Raw genomic sequence first — 16,860 nt, forward strand, 5'->3', positions numbered from 1 at the left:
AGGTTTTTTTGGGTTAGATCGTGTGAATATATAAATGTGTTTTTCTTCTTGGTTCTTTCGGTAAAGTCACGTAGAAGGGAAATAATAAAATAATAAAAATAAAACATAAAATAATTCTCACGACGTTTCGGCCACAACGCAAGTTGGAGACCAGGTCTGTCGAAAGAACCAAGAAGATGAATCCCTGCAGTCACGAAAGCTTTATATCAAAATTTATAAATGTGTTGTTAAACCCACCACCGCCTGACACAGCCAACTAATAAGGTTTGTCACATAAACAGAACGTGCCAATTCGTCACTAGTACAGCACACCGGTGTGTTGGAGAGCCAAGCCACAACATTTACAAACTGAGTACGACGTTTCAACATGCATACATCATCAATCATCTTGAATCCACTGCTGGGCTCTCCAAGTCTCCGTCATCTCTCGCGGTTCTCCAATGCAATAATCAACATCGTACCTGAGCACGAGCAGATATCATCTCTCCAGCTCTTCGGCTCGTCTAATGCCCAAGGCTTATTTATTTGCAGTGAAGCTTTCGTGATATCTAGAGGGGTGTGGTGGTCGCTGGGGATTTGTAATTAGTGGAAGGCCGGAAACTTAAGCCTAGACTCAAAGAGAGGCTCGCTTTCCTACCCCCACAGTCTGCAGATGTGGTGACTGCAGAGCTGCTTTTATTTTCTTAGCTAAAACTTGCCCACATATTGTGCTGAGCAGTGCTGAACGGAGTGCTGCCGAGACCCACCTGTGAAAATAATTATTTTGTTAAAAATAGCATTATGGATTTTGAATATTTTTGTTCACACCGACTTACAGGTACGTGATTGCATAGCAATACACAATGGTAGCAGTTGTTGAAAAGGAGGCTAATACCCTAAGAGGGGACTCTAAGAACTCTTTCTAGCTGAGGCCCTTCTGCCAAAAGTGGTGTAAGAAAATCATTGTAGGGCTGTACCTTTACCTTTTAGACAAACTAAATTTGAAGTTTGGCTGATTTAGCTATGGAAGTGGTCTCTAGCACAGCGTTTAATTCCATAAAACCCTGGTAAAGCCTTATTTGGTCACAGAACATCTGCCTCAAGCTGATTAGTAAAAATAATAACTGACACACATGCATCCACAGTTAACCTTCCAGGCAAAACGTATATTGTCTTTAGCCCGTCTGTGTCATCTTATTGGATTAGATTGTTTTTCCCAAGAGGAAAAGGCCCCAGTCATCCTTCAAAGTAATGATAAGAAGCATCTCAACTGAGAAGCAAATTACATAGCTTTCTTTGTAGTATCAACAATGTGCCTTCGCTGTACCAATAGTCCAATGGGCATTCTCTTTTGATGATATTCAGTATTAATTTACAAAAGATAACATTTAAGTGGCAATTCATGATCTTCTTCTGTACACAGAATGTGTGCTAATTGAATACATATGGTTTTTTTTATACACTTGCAATTCAGCGATGGTACGTACATTACCACGTGTATAATAGGCATCTAATGGGCATGTTGATCCAGAGATCTACTCCTCGGCAGCTACACCAATTGATTGCACTTGCCATGAGTAGTTCACATTTTCACTTAATTTTTTCCAATATTCATTTTAATGGTATCATTCCTGAGACTACATTCCCCGAAGGAGATGGAGCGATGAAGCGAGGCTCATGGAGAGGTTCTAAGTGTATTTATACATTGCAGGTCCATGACGAATGGCTACGTGTGGCCTGAGTACAACGTCACACACATGCGAAAAGTCGTATGTTCGCCCTGAACAAATCGTCGTCCCTACTCATAGTCGCTATGGAAGGAATTATGAGCCACGTGGTCTAAACTGACGTCGGAGTGACAGCCAAAGGAGGAGGGGATGCGACCAAGAGGGCGTTCCACTGTGGGAGATGGAGCGACGGGATCGGCAAGTGCGGCAGGAGCTGGGGTGGATTGCGACATTGCAGGGACCGTGAGAGATGACGGCAGCTTGGGGAGGCCTTCATCCAGCAGTGAATAATAGATCATGGACGATGACGATGATGATGATTGTTATTATTATTTTTTGTAATGCATTACATATTTGGGGCATGATTTATGTTGCCATTGACCGTAACGCTAAAACACCGACAAAAAAACTCGACGTGATCATTTTTGGCCCATGCTCAACAGCTGTGATGACGAGAAACAAAAAAATGCCTGTTGCTCTCTCCCAGGTAACGACCTGTTCCTCGTCGCCATCCACGAACTGGGCCACGCGCTGGGCCTGGAGCACTCCAACGACCCCGCAGCCATCATGGCGCCATTTTACCAGTACATGGACACAGAAAACTTTGTCCTGCCCCGCGATGACCTGCAGGGAATCCAGCAGATATACGGTGAGTTGCCGTCAACCGCCGCGAGGCAGCCTGCCATCATCGAATCGTTGTCCATGATTTGATATTCATGCCATTCCTATAGCGGTGAGGCTATCGGAGAAGGATCTGTGTTTCACACGCATAGTTTGCGGTAGTTTCACAAGACGCATGGGGGAGGGGGATGATTGCTCTGTGTTCTTCAAATAGAGCAATGTGCGGGTAATTCTACAGATTTGGCAAATTTTGACCACGATGCTGCCGTGGCTGATACATGGATGTATACAGCTTAGGGCTGAGGGTTGCTCCTTCTGAGTTAAAACCAAAAAAAACTGTACATATCACGTCAATAATTTTTTTTCGCAATGCCAGAAGAGCAGAGAGCTACATGCATGTCCGTTGTCAACTGATGACATTTTTTACTTTTAATATCTATCGATTTCATGTCCTGAGAAGACACATTTGCTTAGGACAGCTACTTCAAAGATAACGGTTCTGGGAAAACCAGGACAGGTGGTAACCTTAGTTGGACTGTGCAAAATACAAGGGGATCCACTTAAATGCAGCCCACTGATTTCTGTTTGCATTCATGTTGAACTTCGTACGTAGCCGAGCGCGCTAATCAGAGGTGCGGGGCAACAAACTAAAAACTACTTGAACCTCTGACATTCTTCTCGACAGATGATTGAATCGTGAGAGCAGTGGCTCAATATGTTACAAAGGAGGCTCTTAAAATGTTGAATAAGTGTATTTGAGATCGGTGGAAGTAGGCCTCAGCAAGGTCAGGTAATTTACCCTTTTTACCGGGTAAAAGGATAAAGGTAAAAGGGTAAAGGTGTCGACATGCCAAGGGGTAAGGTAAAGGGTAGGGTAAAGGTAGCGCGAAGTATTACCCGGTAAATGCCTTGTTTACCGCTCGCTAAAAGCTCCGTGGCACAGTCCGTGGCCTCCATTTAAAATTGGAATCATCAAGAGTATTCTATATGAATAAAGCGCTCTTCCTAGCATTTACCTGTTATAAACCTTTTTCATGTGTAGTACCCCAGTAATTACCCTGTAATCGGGTAATTTGTACGGGGTAGGGGTAAAAGGTAGGGTAAAGGTAGGCTCCAGATTTGAAGCTTTCGTGACTGCAAGGAATCATCTTCTTAGGTTTTTTCGGTAAAGTCACGTAGAAAGTAAAATAAAATAAAAACAAAAATCACGACGTTTCGAAACGTCGTGATTTTTGTTTTTATTTTGTAGAGGCTTTCAAATACAATGTTGTGTTCTCTATTTCTCTCTCTTATTTCAGTGGGGACTGTGATTAAACCTGAGTTCTCAAAGTGTAAGTGAGTTCATGGCATCAGGCCCAGTCACAGATTACTCTGCACAATAAAAACATCAATAAAGTTGGTTCGGGGACTGAATTTGGCAAATTTTAACTCGGATAGCTAAAAATATATCTAAATTTTCACTCTCATCAGATACGCTCAAGTCCTGTGAACAATGTTACGGCCTCCAGTGGCCACAGGTCGGTTGAACCCTTTCACGTGCAAAATATACAAATACAAATGTTCTTGACTTTTACAATGTACGTATCATGATCTCAAGACTCGATATTCATTGATGAATCGATGCATTGGGTCCACCGTTATCTGTCTCCCTGTTTAACTACCAAACTATTTCGCCGAACACAACGACTAAAAAGATTTCAAGCCAATTTGGTCCATTGGCTGGAAGTTGATTTATTTGATTTATTACCAATAATGCTTCACTGAAGCAGCCATACATTTTTTTTGTTTCTGTTGATCTGTTTTGCTTTTATGGGTTGTTTAGACGTGATTGGCTCTTCTTTTGTTCTTGTGTTTTGTTAGTTGTGTATTTGTTGTTTTTGCTGTGTTGTAAAAGTTAAAGTGTGTCTGGTTGTTTTTTCTATTTTTCTATTTCCCAACTGAATGTGCACGTGTCCCGCAGTGTTTGTTGGCTCTCGAGTATTAATTGTGCTTGGGTTTGTTTATCACCTCATTTGTAAAGGGCCCTCCGGCGTGCTTTATTTCAGTCGTCATTTTTATAAATGCTCCCAAAGTGTTTATTTTTTGACAAAGAGGTTTTCATATGACAGTTCCATGCCAAAAAACCCCACCAACGGTAGATTTATTCCCCTTTGGCTTAATGGTGTCTAAAATAAAATTTAGCGACACCTACAGTGTTTATTCACGTAAAAAGTAATACACTTCACACACACGCGCACATAAAAATTGATAAACAATGTTATTATAGCGGTATCGATGATGCGTAAAATGATAGAACAGTTAGGTGTTTTAATTACGAAAAAAGTAATACTCTATGTTAGCATCTAATAATTGGTAAACTAAAATATAAAGCTGTACTATGCATATATAGTAGATTGACAGTCGATTGGTCACATGCAGTGCGATATCTTGTGCGGACTCTTACCTCTTCCGAGACGAACTGACCAGCGTTGAAGAGTAGGCCCCTGAAGAGAGGCCCTCTCGATCTTGATTTGAACAGTCTGTCTCAGCAGCAGACCATGCTTTCCCACCCGATGATGTGCGCTTGTGTTGCGCCCGAAACGTCGTGATTTATTTTATTTTATACCTACGTGACTTTACCGAAAGAACCAAAGAGTAAGAATATGAGTAAGGCCCTCTCGAGTTGGCGCGAGTGGAGGCTCTTGCACGAGCAGTGGGGCGAGCAGGCATTTGCAGGGCTGCGCCTTTAACGTTGACAATACGTGCACTAATGTGACTTTCAGATGTTTTTTTTAATTCTCTCACAAAAAAATGTAATGACACTTTATGCATACCTTACAATTGGGTACAAAAAATATAAAGAACGACTATGTGTAGCTTGAGGGCCCTGGTTATTGAGAGCTAACGCTGGCTTGCACGGTCATTATTTGCACAGTATGGCCTCTTTTGTGTTGCCTTGTGTTTTACGTAACATGCCAGCTGAACGTATACACTCAGCCAGCAAATAAGCCACAGCGCACACCAGTGGCGCTAACATCTAGGAACATTGTGCATTTCTTGTGTAGCTTCCCGTCAGAATGAACGGCTTATTCTGAGTCGACCAGTCTTCGCGGTGCCTGCACAGTGGAACTCCTTGCTTAGCTCCAAATGAACCGGACAGGAGTTTCCAGAGCACCGCTGCAATGGGCGTGGTCATTTCGGGATAATTGAATGATTGCTTGCGTTTCCACGAAATGTACATTCAATCCTTTGGCCACATCTGACATGGAAAAGCTGCACTGACTCATTTGGCTGTCTCATTAAATTTCTGTTACGTGACCATGTGCATAGCCCCTCCGTTACCTTACCTTCCCTTCCCACCCGAAAAAAAAATATTCCTAACTTCTACTACCCGTTGCCTTCCATATTAAAATAGTTGATACAATGATACCTTTCATGTACTTAAAAATATGTTCATTCCAACTTTCATATACAAATTTGGAAGTTGAATATACTTTTCTGCCAAAGTTTTAAGATCCAATTCCCATGTTGCCTTCAAGTATTTTTTTTCTTCTGCAAAATTTAGCTTGGAAATACAGAACAGTTTTTTGTTACATAAGTGACATGAATGTGGACATATACAGAGCTTGACCATAGTGGTCAAACCCAGGATATTAAGCGACACATGTGTTTTTAAAAAACGTGGATTTATTACAAAGAAGAAGGGACAATGTTATAACGAGCTTCTCATGAAGTAATAAATGAGCATACATCAAGCAATGTTCTACCAGAACTGTCAAATATTTGTAATAATATATATAATTTGCATAATAGGATAGTTTACATTTAGGATACCAGTTTTTTATACTTCATAGTAATTTCGTAGCATCTGCAGATATTTGGAAACTTGAATTAGCTTCTTCAAAATATATTGTACTCATTACTGGAATTAGTTATTATACCTGGAGTGGGCTTCCCTTCAGGTTGACTCAACCCGAAATAAGTACAGACAGCGCTGGCCTCACCAACAGCACATGTGATATTCAGGCCTTAATAAGAGCCGATGAGCAATCCTGCAAGGACCTCTGCTAGAATGGAGCTATTACACTGGTCAACACACTTTTTCTGGCATAAGGTATTCCAACGGTTTTACGGTAATTTTGGGGTGCTGATTCCAAATCTGGCATCAGTTTTTGTCTATCACATCAGGTTTTTGAGATGTCAAATATTGCATTTTCAATAAAAACTGCAGAAGAACAATATTAAATAAATGTGGATATCTACATAAAATGATATTATAAACACATTATCCTAAAAATACAGCACCATATTTTAACACTAAAGCAGTCACTGACTCGCAACAACTTGCAATCATAAGTGACAGAGTTAATTTCGGGTAAAATCAATGAAAATGGGGTATGCCGATAGCATAAAAATGATGTGATAGAGCAAATCTGAGATCAGATTTGGAATCATCACCCTGAAATAAGTCTAAAACAGCTGCAAAAGTCCAGGCCAGAAAAAAATGAGTTTTTTTTGTTGACCAGTGTTAGAGAACACCTCTAAGGAGTATTTTGGCCTACTCTTTCACACTGGCCAGACATCGTGGAGGAGGTGGTGGGTACCCACACGTTACAATACAACACAAAACCCTGCCGGTCGACAGGCTGGTAGCTGGGTGGATAAAGGCGGGGAAAGGGGGTGGTGTGGATTTCAGAAACTTACCCATTGTTTAAACCACCACGCCGAGAGGTGGCATGGATCCGGTGACCTCTGGATAAGTCCAGTGGGCTAAACATTACACCACGGCAGCACTAGATACGAAAACTTCTATTTTAATTTTACCAGGTAAGGCCCACTGAGCTACATCGCTCTTTTCAGAAGCAACCTGGCCACAAATGATAGCTCAACGAAATGGCTCATCATGTGGCAAAATACTCTAAATGCATGTTTCTAAATGTGAAAGGAAAAACTGGACGACCCTGAGAAAAATCCACGCGAGCACGGGGAGAGAGAGAGAAGAGAGAGACACGCAAACTCCAAATATACAACAGGCGTCAGGGTCGGGCTCAAATTCACGATCTCCTGTCTGTGTCCCCTGGCAGGCCCCGCTGAGCAGGACAAGGTCCCCTCGCGACCCCTTCCGACTCCACCTCCTCCCCGGCGGCCCGAGACCCCGCGCCGCGTCGACAAGGTGCCCAAGCCTCCACGCAGCCCCGACCTCGGCGTGGATCGACCACCACCGCCGCCCGGCACCACCCCCGACATCTGCGAGGGGAGGTTCGATACCGTGGCGATTCTCCGTGGCGAGATGTTTGTCTTCAAGGTGAGTTAAGGACTGAGGTATCGTGGTGTATTAACGTGTGCGTGTTGTTTAAGGTCCGGGGATGATTGGATTTAGTTTTGTAATGAATTGAGGTTTTTGTAATGCTGGCTGTTAATTCTAGATTTGAAGTTTTCGTGACTGCAAGGGTCCATACTCTTTGGTTTTTTCGGTCAAGTCACGTAGGTTCCACCTGAAGACGGATGCTTGTGTTGCCTCCGAAACGTCGTGATTTTATTTATTTTCCTTTTTTTACCTACGTGACTTTACCGAAAAAAACAAAGTATGAATGCTGGCTGTGTTGAACAGGAATCAGCACATACATGTGCTCCAGTTTTCTTCTGGAGCATAGAGGTAAGACTTGTACTACTGCCTAGGCTTTCGCGGTTGTGCTTGTGATAAAGGGGCCACAATTTTAACGTGTTTTTGCAGTAGAGATAAAAGCTAATTTATGGAACTGGCTCGCCAGTTTAGTTTTCAGTCAATAGACCTTAGTGTCCATCATGATTGGCATGTGTTTCAATCACTCTATTCAGCATTACTTAATTTGTTTAAACTCGCTCACGGAATCCAAAATCAATTCTCGTAAAATGCTTACATCAAATGTGGGTTGATATTTCAACTGATTACGAAAAAAAAATTAACTCTTGATTTTTCTCTTATTTTGATAGTTTCCCTTAAACATTCAGAGCTTAATTGCTGCTTCTCAACTTAGAATGTAAACGGAGGTGAAGTTGTGGATTTCGTTGAAATCAACTGCAGTGACTATTGCTGAATAATACATTGCTGAGTCAGACTACTGTTTATCTAATTTGTTTTTCACTCGCATGTTTATGTTTAATTAATATAATAATAAATATATTATAACATGTAATCAGACATTGATGTAAAATGTAAGTAATTTCAGTGAAAGCCACACCTAGTTTATAAGACCTTAAAATGCTCGCAGGGATTATAATCCCTTGTGAAGTAAGTAGGTTAAATGAGCATGTCTTATTAATTTTATAGAGAACAATTTAAAATGTTGATTTAAAGCTTTCGTGACTGCAGGGATTCATATTCTTGGTTCTTTCGGTAAAGTCACGTAGAAGGGAAACAATAAAATAATAAAGTGGCGTTTTTTTCAAATTTTCGTGTGTTTTTCACACCTGATGATGATTGTTTGTGTTGCAGTTGAAACGTCGTGAGAATTGTATTGTTTTATATTTTTATTATTTTATTGTTTCCCTTCTACGTGACTTTACCGAAAGAACCAAGAATAACAATGTAAAACTCGACTGGTGCACAGAAGCGAGGTCACAGGGCTCTTAAGAATAATTTTGGTGGGGAACCCTGAGTTCAGAATTACTTGCATCATTCGCCAAGATTTACAGTTGGAGCACAGACACGAGTGTGACGGTAATGCACTTACGTGAGTTTTGTTTACAAGTACATTACCAACCTGCACTGATCGAAATATATCAATAACACTGTGGCCCTACTCTTTGGTTCTTTCGGTAAAGTCACGTATAAAGATAAAGTAATAAATTAAATAATAGCATACGACGTTTCAATTGCAACACAAGCAATCATCATCAGGTATAAATGAAATATCAACAAAAATCTAACCAGAAAACTATAGACAGACATATAAGCAGACATATATCACCAAGATACATAGAGAGAGAGTAACACATAGGCACAGAGAGGGAGATCGTCTCTGTGGCGAGGCCTTAAATAGACAGGGGGGCGGAGGCCTCGCCACAGAGACAATCTCCCTCTCTGTGCCTATGTGTTACTCTCTCTCTCTATGTATCTTGGTGATATCTGTCTGCTTATATGTCTGTCTATAGTTTTCTGGTTAGATTTTTGTTGCTATCTCATTTATACCTGATGATGATTGCTTGTGTTGCAATCGAAACGTCGTATGCTATTATTTAATTTATTATTTTATCTTTATACGTGACTTTACCGAAAGAACCAAAGAGTAATTCCTGCAGTCACGAAAGCTCCAAATGTAAAAACACCGTGGCCTAAAAATAAATAACATATTCTCGGTGACATGTTGGTGGGCAATGGACCTTTTGCCATAGCACATGACTAGCGTCGGTAAGCATGGGTCAAAGCCCCGTGTTTGGAAGATGTTGGGAGGCCTTCATCAAGTGATGAATTGACAAAGGGATGTAAATAATACTAATAATTGCGTCGTTATTGCCGGCCAGATACAAAAATTGGTTAAGCTTCACGAGTTGAACAGCTTCTTTGTGTGTCGGTAAAATTCTCGGCGTCCTTACATGATGATGTGATGGCACATGACATTCCGTCACCGCAGGACCGCTGGTTTTGGCGCGTACGCAACAACCGCGTGCTGGACGGCTACCCCATGAACATCGGACATTTCTGGCGAGGACTGCCGACCAACATTGACGCCGCCTACGAGCGGCCTGATGGGAAATTCGTCTTCTTCAAAGGTGCGTTGCTGTGAAGGGGAAATGGCACAGCAGGCAAGGGAGTTAACATCTCGCCACCCTCTAGGGTTTTTTTCCTAGAAATAATTTGTGGAAGGAATAAATAAATTAATTCGTTACTGCAATAACAAACAAATTTGATCGTGCATATCAGAGCCCACTTTCCTGTTTATGGAGTCATGTGCATGGTTTTGGTTTCTAGAGACTTTGGTGAAAATATAAACTGGGGCAATTGTCACCGTCTGGAGGCTACCATTTACTTTAATCACTACTGGAAGCAGACCACCCACTGTGTCAGTGAACTCCCATCAATTAAATCCGTTAATTATGAAATGGATGCTACATCAATGTTTCTTAATTAGCAAAAAATGTGCGAATCTATATTTTGCACAAATTCCTGCAGACGTATTGATTGGAGTAATGGCCAAGTGTGTTTTACTAGCTTGTTGTTTAAATGTCTTTCTTATTTTTTTGTAAAAACAAATGTTCAATTTCACATCTAGAATCTGGAGCTTATGCTTTTATAGTGGAAAGGAATTCTGCTTTTGAAGAAAAAATATTTGTGAACCATTTGGCTAATGGGGTTAACAAACTTGAGTGCTTATGAGCACGCTTTGAATCATGACCTGGCAGTTGCTGGGCACTCATGGAACTACTGGGCAGATGCATCCATGCAACTAATTTTAACGCTAAATTCATGTAGCTCTTCAATACAATAAGCCACACACATTTGACAGCCAAAGAGAAACCGGTGTTGGCAGGACAACAAAACAACTGTTTCGGGAATCCTAAATGGTAGTTTGGTCATTATACACAGTCTTGAATGCCAAACGGTCTCCCAACACATTATTACATTCCACGTGTGTTTTGCTGTTGCGAATCTCTGTGGCTGCACAATCATTTGGTGTTTACACAATCACTGCTGTTTGCACACACACACACACATATAAGGAGTTATACTTTTTTTTTAAATATGCCATGCATGGCAGGTGGTGAAATGGTAAACAAAAGCTTCCATGGATATGGGCACTCTTATACCTTCCAGCACAGTGTACGCATTTTCATTTCACACTCGGATCTGGCTTGTCTATGTCAGGTGACCAGTACTGGGTGTTCAAGGAGGCAATGGCCGAACCCGGATATCCCCGCAGCCTGGCTCAGTTTGGGAATGGCCTGCCCCACGACCGCATTGATGCAGCACTCTGGTGGGAGCCCATGAGGAAGACCTTCTTCTTCCAAGGAGATAGGTAAGCAATGGCCAGGAGGAATCCACTTCTTCCTCCAGCGAATTCATGCCAGTTGGTCGCTCGCTCGCGGTCAGTTGCCTTCTTATCTCTCTTCAATTACCGTGGTTGTTGTTCCCGTGAACCTCACTCGCTGATTCCTGCTCCTCTACACGGTACGTGACATGCTGCTCCTTGATCCAGGTACTGGCGGTTCAATGAGGATAACCACGCCACAGACCCTGGGTATCCGCGGTCAGTCACAGTGTGGAAGGGCATTCCGGATGGACCAAAGGGAGCTTTCATGGGTCGAGAGGGCGGTAAGAATCCACATATTCGCTTCTAAACATTTGCCGCCTACTCTACAATCATTGTCTATTTTGTCCGTTTTTGGCGAATGGCCTAATATCGATATTGTTTTGTTTCGGTTTTCTCTGTGCTATAGCAAAAAAGAACATAAAAATGCATATCGTTTTTACTATTACTCGATATGCAAACACGAAGTTTACTTCAGGGGAGGCAAAGTACAAATAATGATAGATGATGATAAAATTGTATGTACATTAACATAATAATTTTAGAATATTGTAAGAGCCTAGGCCAGAGCAAATCTGTGAAATCCATTAAATTGTTTTTGCCAAAATGTATTCTTGGAAGGAGCAAGAACGCTCTTGCAAATATCAGTCCAGGTACACACATACGGATTTATACCACTTAAGTTGCATTCCATGAAATCTTACATTATTTTTGCACTTATCATCAGTGGCCACATTTCACTCATACCCAGGCTCCAACAATAGGTGTAGGATTTGCGAAAGTGGTAATGTCAAAAAAATTGGGTGCGCTGCAAAAAGTTGTTCGTTTTTTTTTTACTTATGACATGAGATGGTGAAAAATATAGCTGTATTGATTTCAGCCAGAAACGATGACCTGTGGCATTGAGAACAATCTTTTCCCAGAGCCTATTTTAAAGAAGATTTGAGACTTTTGAGTGGAAAAGTGGAATGAGGATTTTATGAATTGAGTTATCGATGACACTGGGGCAGTAGTGCAAAGGCCTTGTAGAGGCAATACTCATTTATTCAACTTTTATATTTTCCCCCCAGAGTTTTGAAGAATATAAATGCATGTCTTGTGTATTGTTCATCTAATGTATATCTCTAAGCATACACACTGAAAACATCCTGGCACATTTAAAAAATAAAGTAGGTGCATATACTTTCCTAGTTAGAAACGATCGTCCAAATGTAAACATTAATTATTTAAGAATTATGTACATACAACCTTCCCATGACCAATGAGATATGAGCGTTTTCACATATGTTCAGTAGGGGCGGTTAGAAAATTACAAAGACAAATTATAGAATGCGCCCGATCTTGTCAGATCTCGGAAGCTGAGCAGGTTTGAGCCTCGGATGGGTGACAAAACCTGCACTGCAGGTGCTCTAGGCTGCTGCACAGGCAGCAGTGGACCGTTGTTGTATTGTACTTCTATGCTCACACACATCTATGCTCCCCTCCTTCACCAACCAACCCACTCTGACCAGCATTGCGGAGCACGCACCGAATAACCCTCACGACCCTCACGGCGTAGCGAGTGACTTGGCAAAACAAACTCTCCACGTACGTACGGGCTACTCGTCAGCAGAACGCTCATTGTTTCTACCCAACACCCTCTCTCTGTGGCTCCCGCTCGCACATGCAGCCTACACCTACTTCTACAAGGGCAAGGACTACTGGAAGTTTGACAACGAGCGGCTCTCGGTGGAGTCCGGTTACCCTCGCTCCATCCTCAATGACTGGATGGGTTGCGGTGGCGGCGGCGGTGGCGGCGGCGGTCCCGGAGGTCCAGGAGGCCCAGGAGGCCCCGGTGGTCCCGGTGGTCCCGGTGGCCCTGGCGGCGGCGTTTCCGACGACAGCGACGGGCGGCGGAGACACCGCCCTCACGGCGACGACGTGGACATCGTGGCTCGCACGGCGGCCGCCAGCGGCGTCAACGCCATCGCCGTGGTCATCCCCTGCATCCTGGCGCTGTGCATGCTGGTGCTGGCCTACACTGTGCTGCAGTTCAAGCGCAAGGGCACACCGCGGCACATACTGTACTGCAAGCGCTCCATGCAAGAGTGGGTCTGACTGGCGGGGGGACCCCGCTCACCTGCCAACCCCCCCCCCCCCCCACTGCCTCCCACCACACCCCGTCGCAGCAGACGCACGGCCGAAACATCCCTTCAAAGAGCCCTGGCGAGGAATGAGCAATTTCCTAGAAGTAACAATGAAATGAAATTTTTAACATTGATTTGAAAAGGAGTAAATAAATAAGCGCAGCAGGAGGAGGAGGAGAACAAGAAAAAAGGCCCACTTGAGGGTTTCCTGAACAATGACAAGGCCTTGAGACGAGTGCCTGCGGTCTTTATGCAGACCCGGTCGCCGGATTCTCTTGTTTGTGTCTAGACAGGGTTTTATGAGAGGTACTTGAGAGATGAACAATCCAAGGCCATTTGAGCGACCCTGCCGCGCGCACGACAAGGTTTTGGCCACGCTTCGGTTTTAGACGAAGAGGATAGCGAAATATTCAAAAATGGTTGCTGGCGAGTGGACGAGCCGGCCGTACCAAATCGTTTCGCCAACCGGTTTGCACGACGCTCCGGCGGAGACGTGCCACTCTGTGAACTTCAGCTGAAATAATGACTCTGGGCCAAAAAAAGCCTTAAGATGATTTTCTCTCCGCTGTAGCAGCTTGCAATTTGGTACACGACGGAGGGAGTAATAAATGCGGCTGCACTGTAATGTATAAACTACCTAGAGAGATTCCGCCGTTACTTGGGGCAAGAGTTCTTTGTGCATGCATTGCAGGCAAAAAAAAAGTCCGTATACACTAATATAACCTCTCAAGCGAAACAACCTGAAGGAATTTCATTCAAATTAACAACTCTTAGATTTGCAGTGTGTCGGCTATGGTCGAATCAAGAGTTTAACTCAGCTAGAAATGGCATAACGAAAGGGAATTTGGGCTACAGCGGTTTCTGCGGATGAACCAACACAGTCTTAGGATATCTGACATTCAGTTCCACTTAATTTAAACATTAATAATCAGAATTTAACACTGGGTCAATTATGTTATTTGCTTGTGTGTTTTTTTCCCAGGTGTTCACATATCAAGTAACATTTCAATTAATGTCGCCAAAATTTTGCAGGGCTTTGCAGAAGGTTATAAGCATGGGCGCGTTTAGTGCAACATTTTTGTTATTGAACTTTAATTACTCTTTACTCACTGTTTTCATGACTTGGGTTATACTCTGTCTAATAATAACCTTTAGATTTTTTTTCTCCTGTTAATGCATCCGTTATATGAACAGAATCTTTCATTGACTGATAGTCTCATGATGCATCTAGACACACAACAACAACAACAACGAAAACTTGTGTTCTGTTAAAGGGGATCATTTTGGCGTAACCTCATGTGTTGGTGGATAAAAGTGCATGCCGGTAAAGAGGAGCACATGCTTGGGAGTGTAGTAGGGAAGGCCTGGACATATTTAAAGATCACAGGCAATGTCGGTTGATAATGCAGTCAGTTTTCAGCTTTGCATAATTCTAGGTTACATTTATAAATAACCATAATTTTGGCTACATATAATGAAGTGTTACTTTAAAAAAAACATCAGCAAGGTTTGACCTAATTAACCTGATATATTTTGATTTATACATGTTAAAAAAACATCACAATTCAAAGATTGGATTCCATATTTTGAAACCTAAATTAATGACTTCAAACAAATATGTTATAACCAACAGACATGGTCAAAAGTTTAATGTCCACAAAAATTGATTATTCACGCATTTATTTACAATGACCCTATTCTACAGTAACCTGTACTAGTATCAGTTTATTTTAACAAAACTTGTACAGTTACTGCTTGAAGAATTTTTTTTGGATTAACACGAACCATCAAAACATAAGTGTTATGTACAAATATCACTGTACTTAATTTAAGAGCTTGTTAAAGGTGCTTAATATGCTATAGGTTCTAACTGCATTGGCCCATAGTAGGCCTATCAAGTTATTTAAGATTACACTAAGCTTATCTGCTTTTGTTAAAATGACAGTTTGCTGAATTAGCAAAATCACATAAAAAGGAAAAATGTAACAGAGGTGGAAACTGTGAATTGTCAAAGCTACTGTGGGTAGCTGAATTGTTTACATCTAAAATGTCAGTGCAAATTTCTTTTTTTATTATTTTATTGTTGTTGTTATTTTTCAAAAACCTTCGTGGCATTTGACCAACTGAAAAAAAGGCTTCAGATTTAAAGGCTGTTACAGTTTTAATTGTTTTGCACTTTTTTGTATTCTTTTGGTGCTGTTCAATGTAGGAGTTATGTGGTTTTAGTTGTTACTGCATCTCACTGATGCAGTTTTTTTGATAGCATTTACACGGAACAATGTGGTGTGTGACTGGAAGCCATTTTACTGAAGGCCTGAAAATGTTAGATTCATTTTTGAATCGTACCAATTTGGTTTCTCATAAAATGCTAAAAATAACCCACACAAGGAAATCAATATAGACCAATTCAAATTATGGAGTTGTACTAAAATTGTATGTTAGGTTCTATAATTAAGCATCTTTAACTTTTGAAAACTTTATTCATTTATGATACTGAAATCAGGTTTATGTGTAATCCCACACTAGCATTGCTGTGTTCACCCATTCACTCCTGCTGGTCAGGTGTGCCAATACAGTATATCAAGTGTTGTCAAATTGTTTGGCAGACTTAAAGTAGCCTTATGTTATAAATGTACATTATTTTGGAGAAAAAAAAAGATCTTTGAAAAAAATGATGATTTGTTATAATGTTTTTTTTTTAACAATGAACACATTCTTCTGTGGATGAGTTCTCATGTAAAATGTTTGTTTAAAAAAAAAGTGAGATTGGTAGGCAAAGCATATTTGGTTATGCCAGTTGAAGACAACTTCACAGACAAAGTATATTAAAAGGATCAATGTACATTATCCTTCATTTTATCGACTCACAAAATCACCCACAGAAGCCGCAAAATGCGCAATATTGTGTTAATGTAAAAATGTCACTGAATGAAGTCAGTACCTTCTAATTTAATTGGTTTTTATTTTATATGTTGTTATTTATTTTTTTATTTTTTAAAAGTTCTCCAGAGCCTTGAAATAGCATTCTGAAATACGTGTCTTGAACATGTCAATTCTTGTCAAGCTTATTATTTTTGAATAAAATAACAAACATCCAAACTTGACATAATAATCCGTGTACGTTTGAATTTCTAATACAAACACCTCGTGCCAAGCCTCCACATTGTACCACACGGGATGCAGCCCCGCACTTCCAAATTCACCCCGCTCTCTTGAATGTGTTCGTATAACCTTGATTGCAGTGTTAGTGCTCGGTATAAGCAATTCAGGCAAAAGCGTAGGGCTCCAAGTTGCTCAAGGGGTCCCAGATTCATTCAAAAATGGGAGAATCAAATATTAGCTAAGTGAAATTTCCGAATGAACATATACATATAATTGACAATAAAAGTAAATTGATCTCTTCTGATACCTATCGTGACT

General features: G+C 41.3%; 1 protein-coding gene across 2 annotated transcripts in view; it reads left to right on the plus strand.

Moving 5' to 3' along the window:
* The window catches only part of LOC144723293 (matrix metalloproteinase-24-like), a 53,029-nt gene extending 36,480 nt beyond the window's left edge, over positions 1-16,549 (plus strand). For both annotated transcript variants that reach the window (XM_078601910.1, XM_078601911.1), the window contains 6 exons: positions 2,194-2,355; positions 7,391-7,611; positions 9,920-10,058; positions 11,152-11,302; positions 11,483-11,598; positions 12,984-16,549. In XM_078601910.1, the coding sequence (XP_078458036.1) occupies positions 2,194-2,355; positions 7,391-7,611; positions 9,920-10,058; positions 11,152-11,302; positions 11,483-11,598; positions 12,984-13,411 (1,217 nt within the window). In that variant the 3' untranslated portion in view covers positions 13,412-16,549. The remainder of the gene's footprint in view (positions 1-2,193; positions 2,356-7,390; positions 7,612-9,919; positions 10,059-11,151; positions 11,303-11,482; positions 11,599-12,983) is intronic.
* Positions 16,550-16,860: the final 311 nt, after the last annotated feature.

Source organism: Lampetra planeri, chromosome 17 (genome assembly GCF_965212315.1).
Source record: "Lampetra planeri chromosome 17, kcLamPlan1.2.h2, whole genome shotgun sequence".
In the NCBI taxonomy this organism is placed as follows: domain Eukaryota; kingdom Metazoa; phylum Chordata; class Hyperoartia; order Petromyzontiformes; family Petromyzontidae; genus Lampetra; species Lampetra planeri.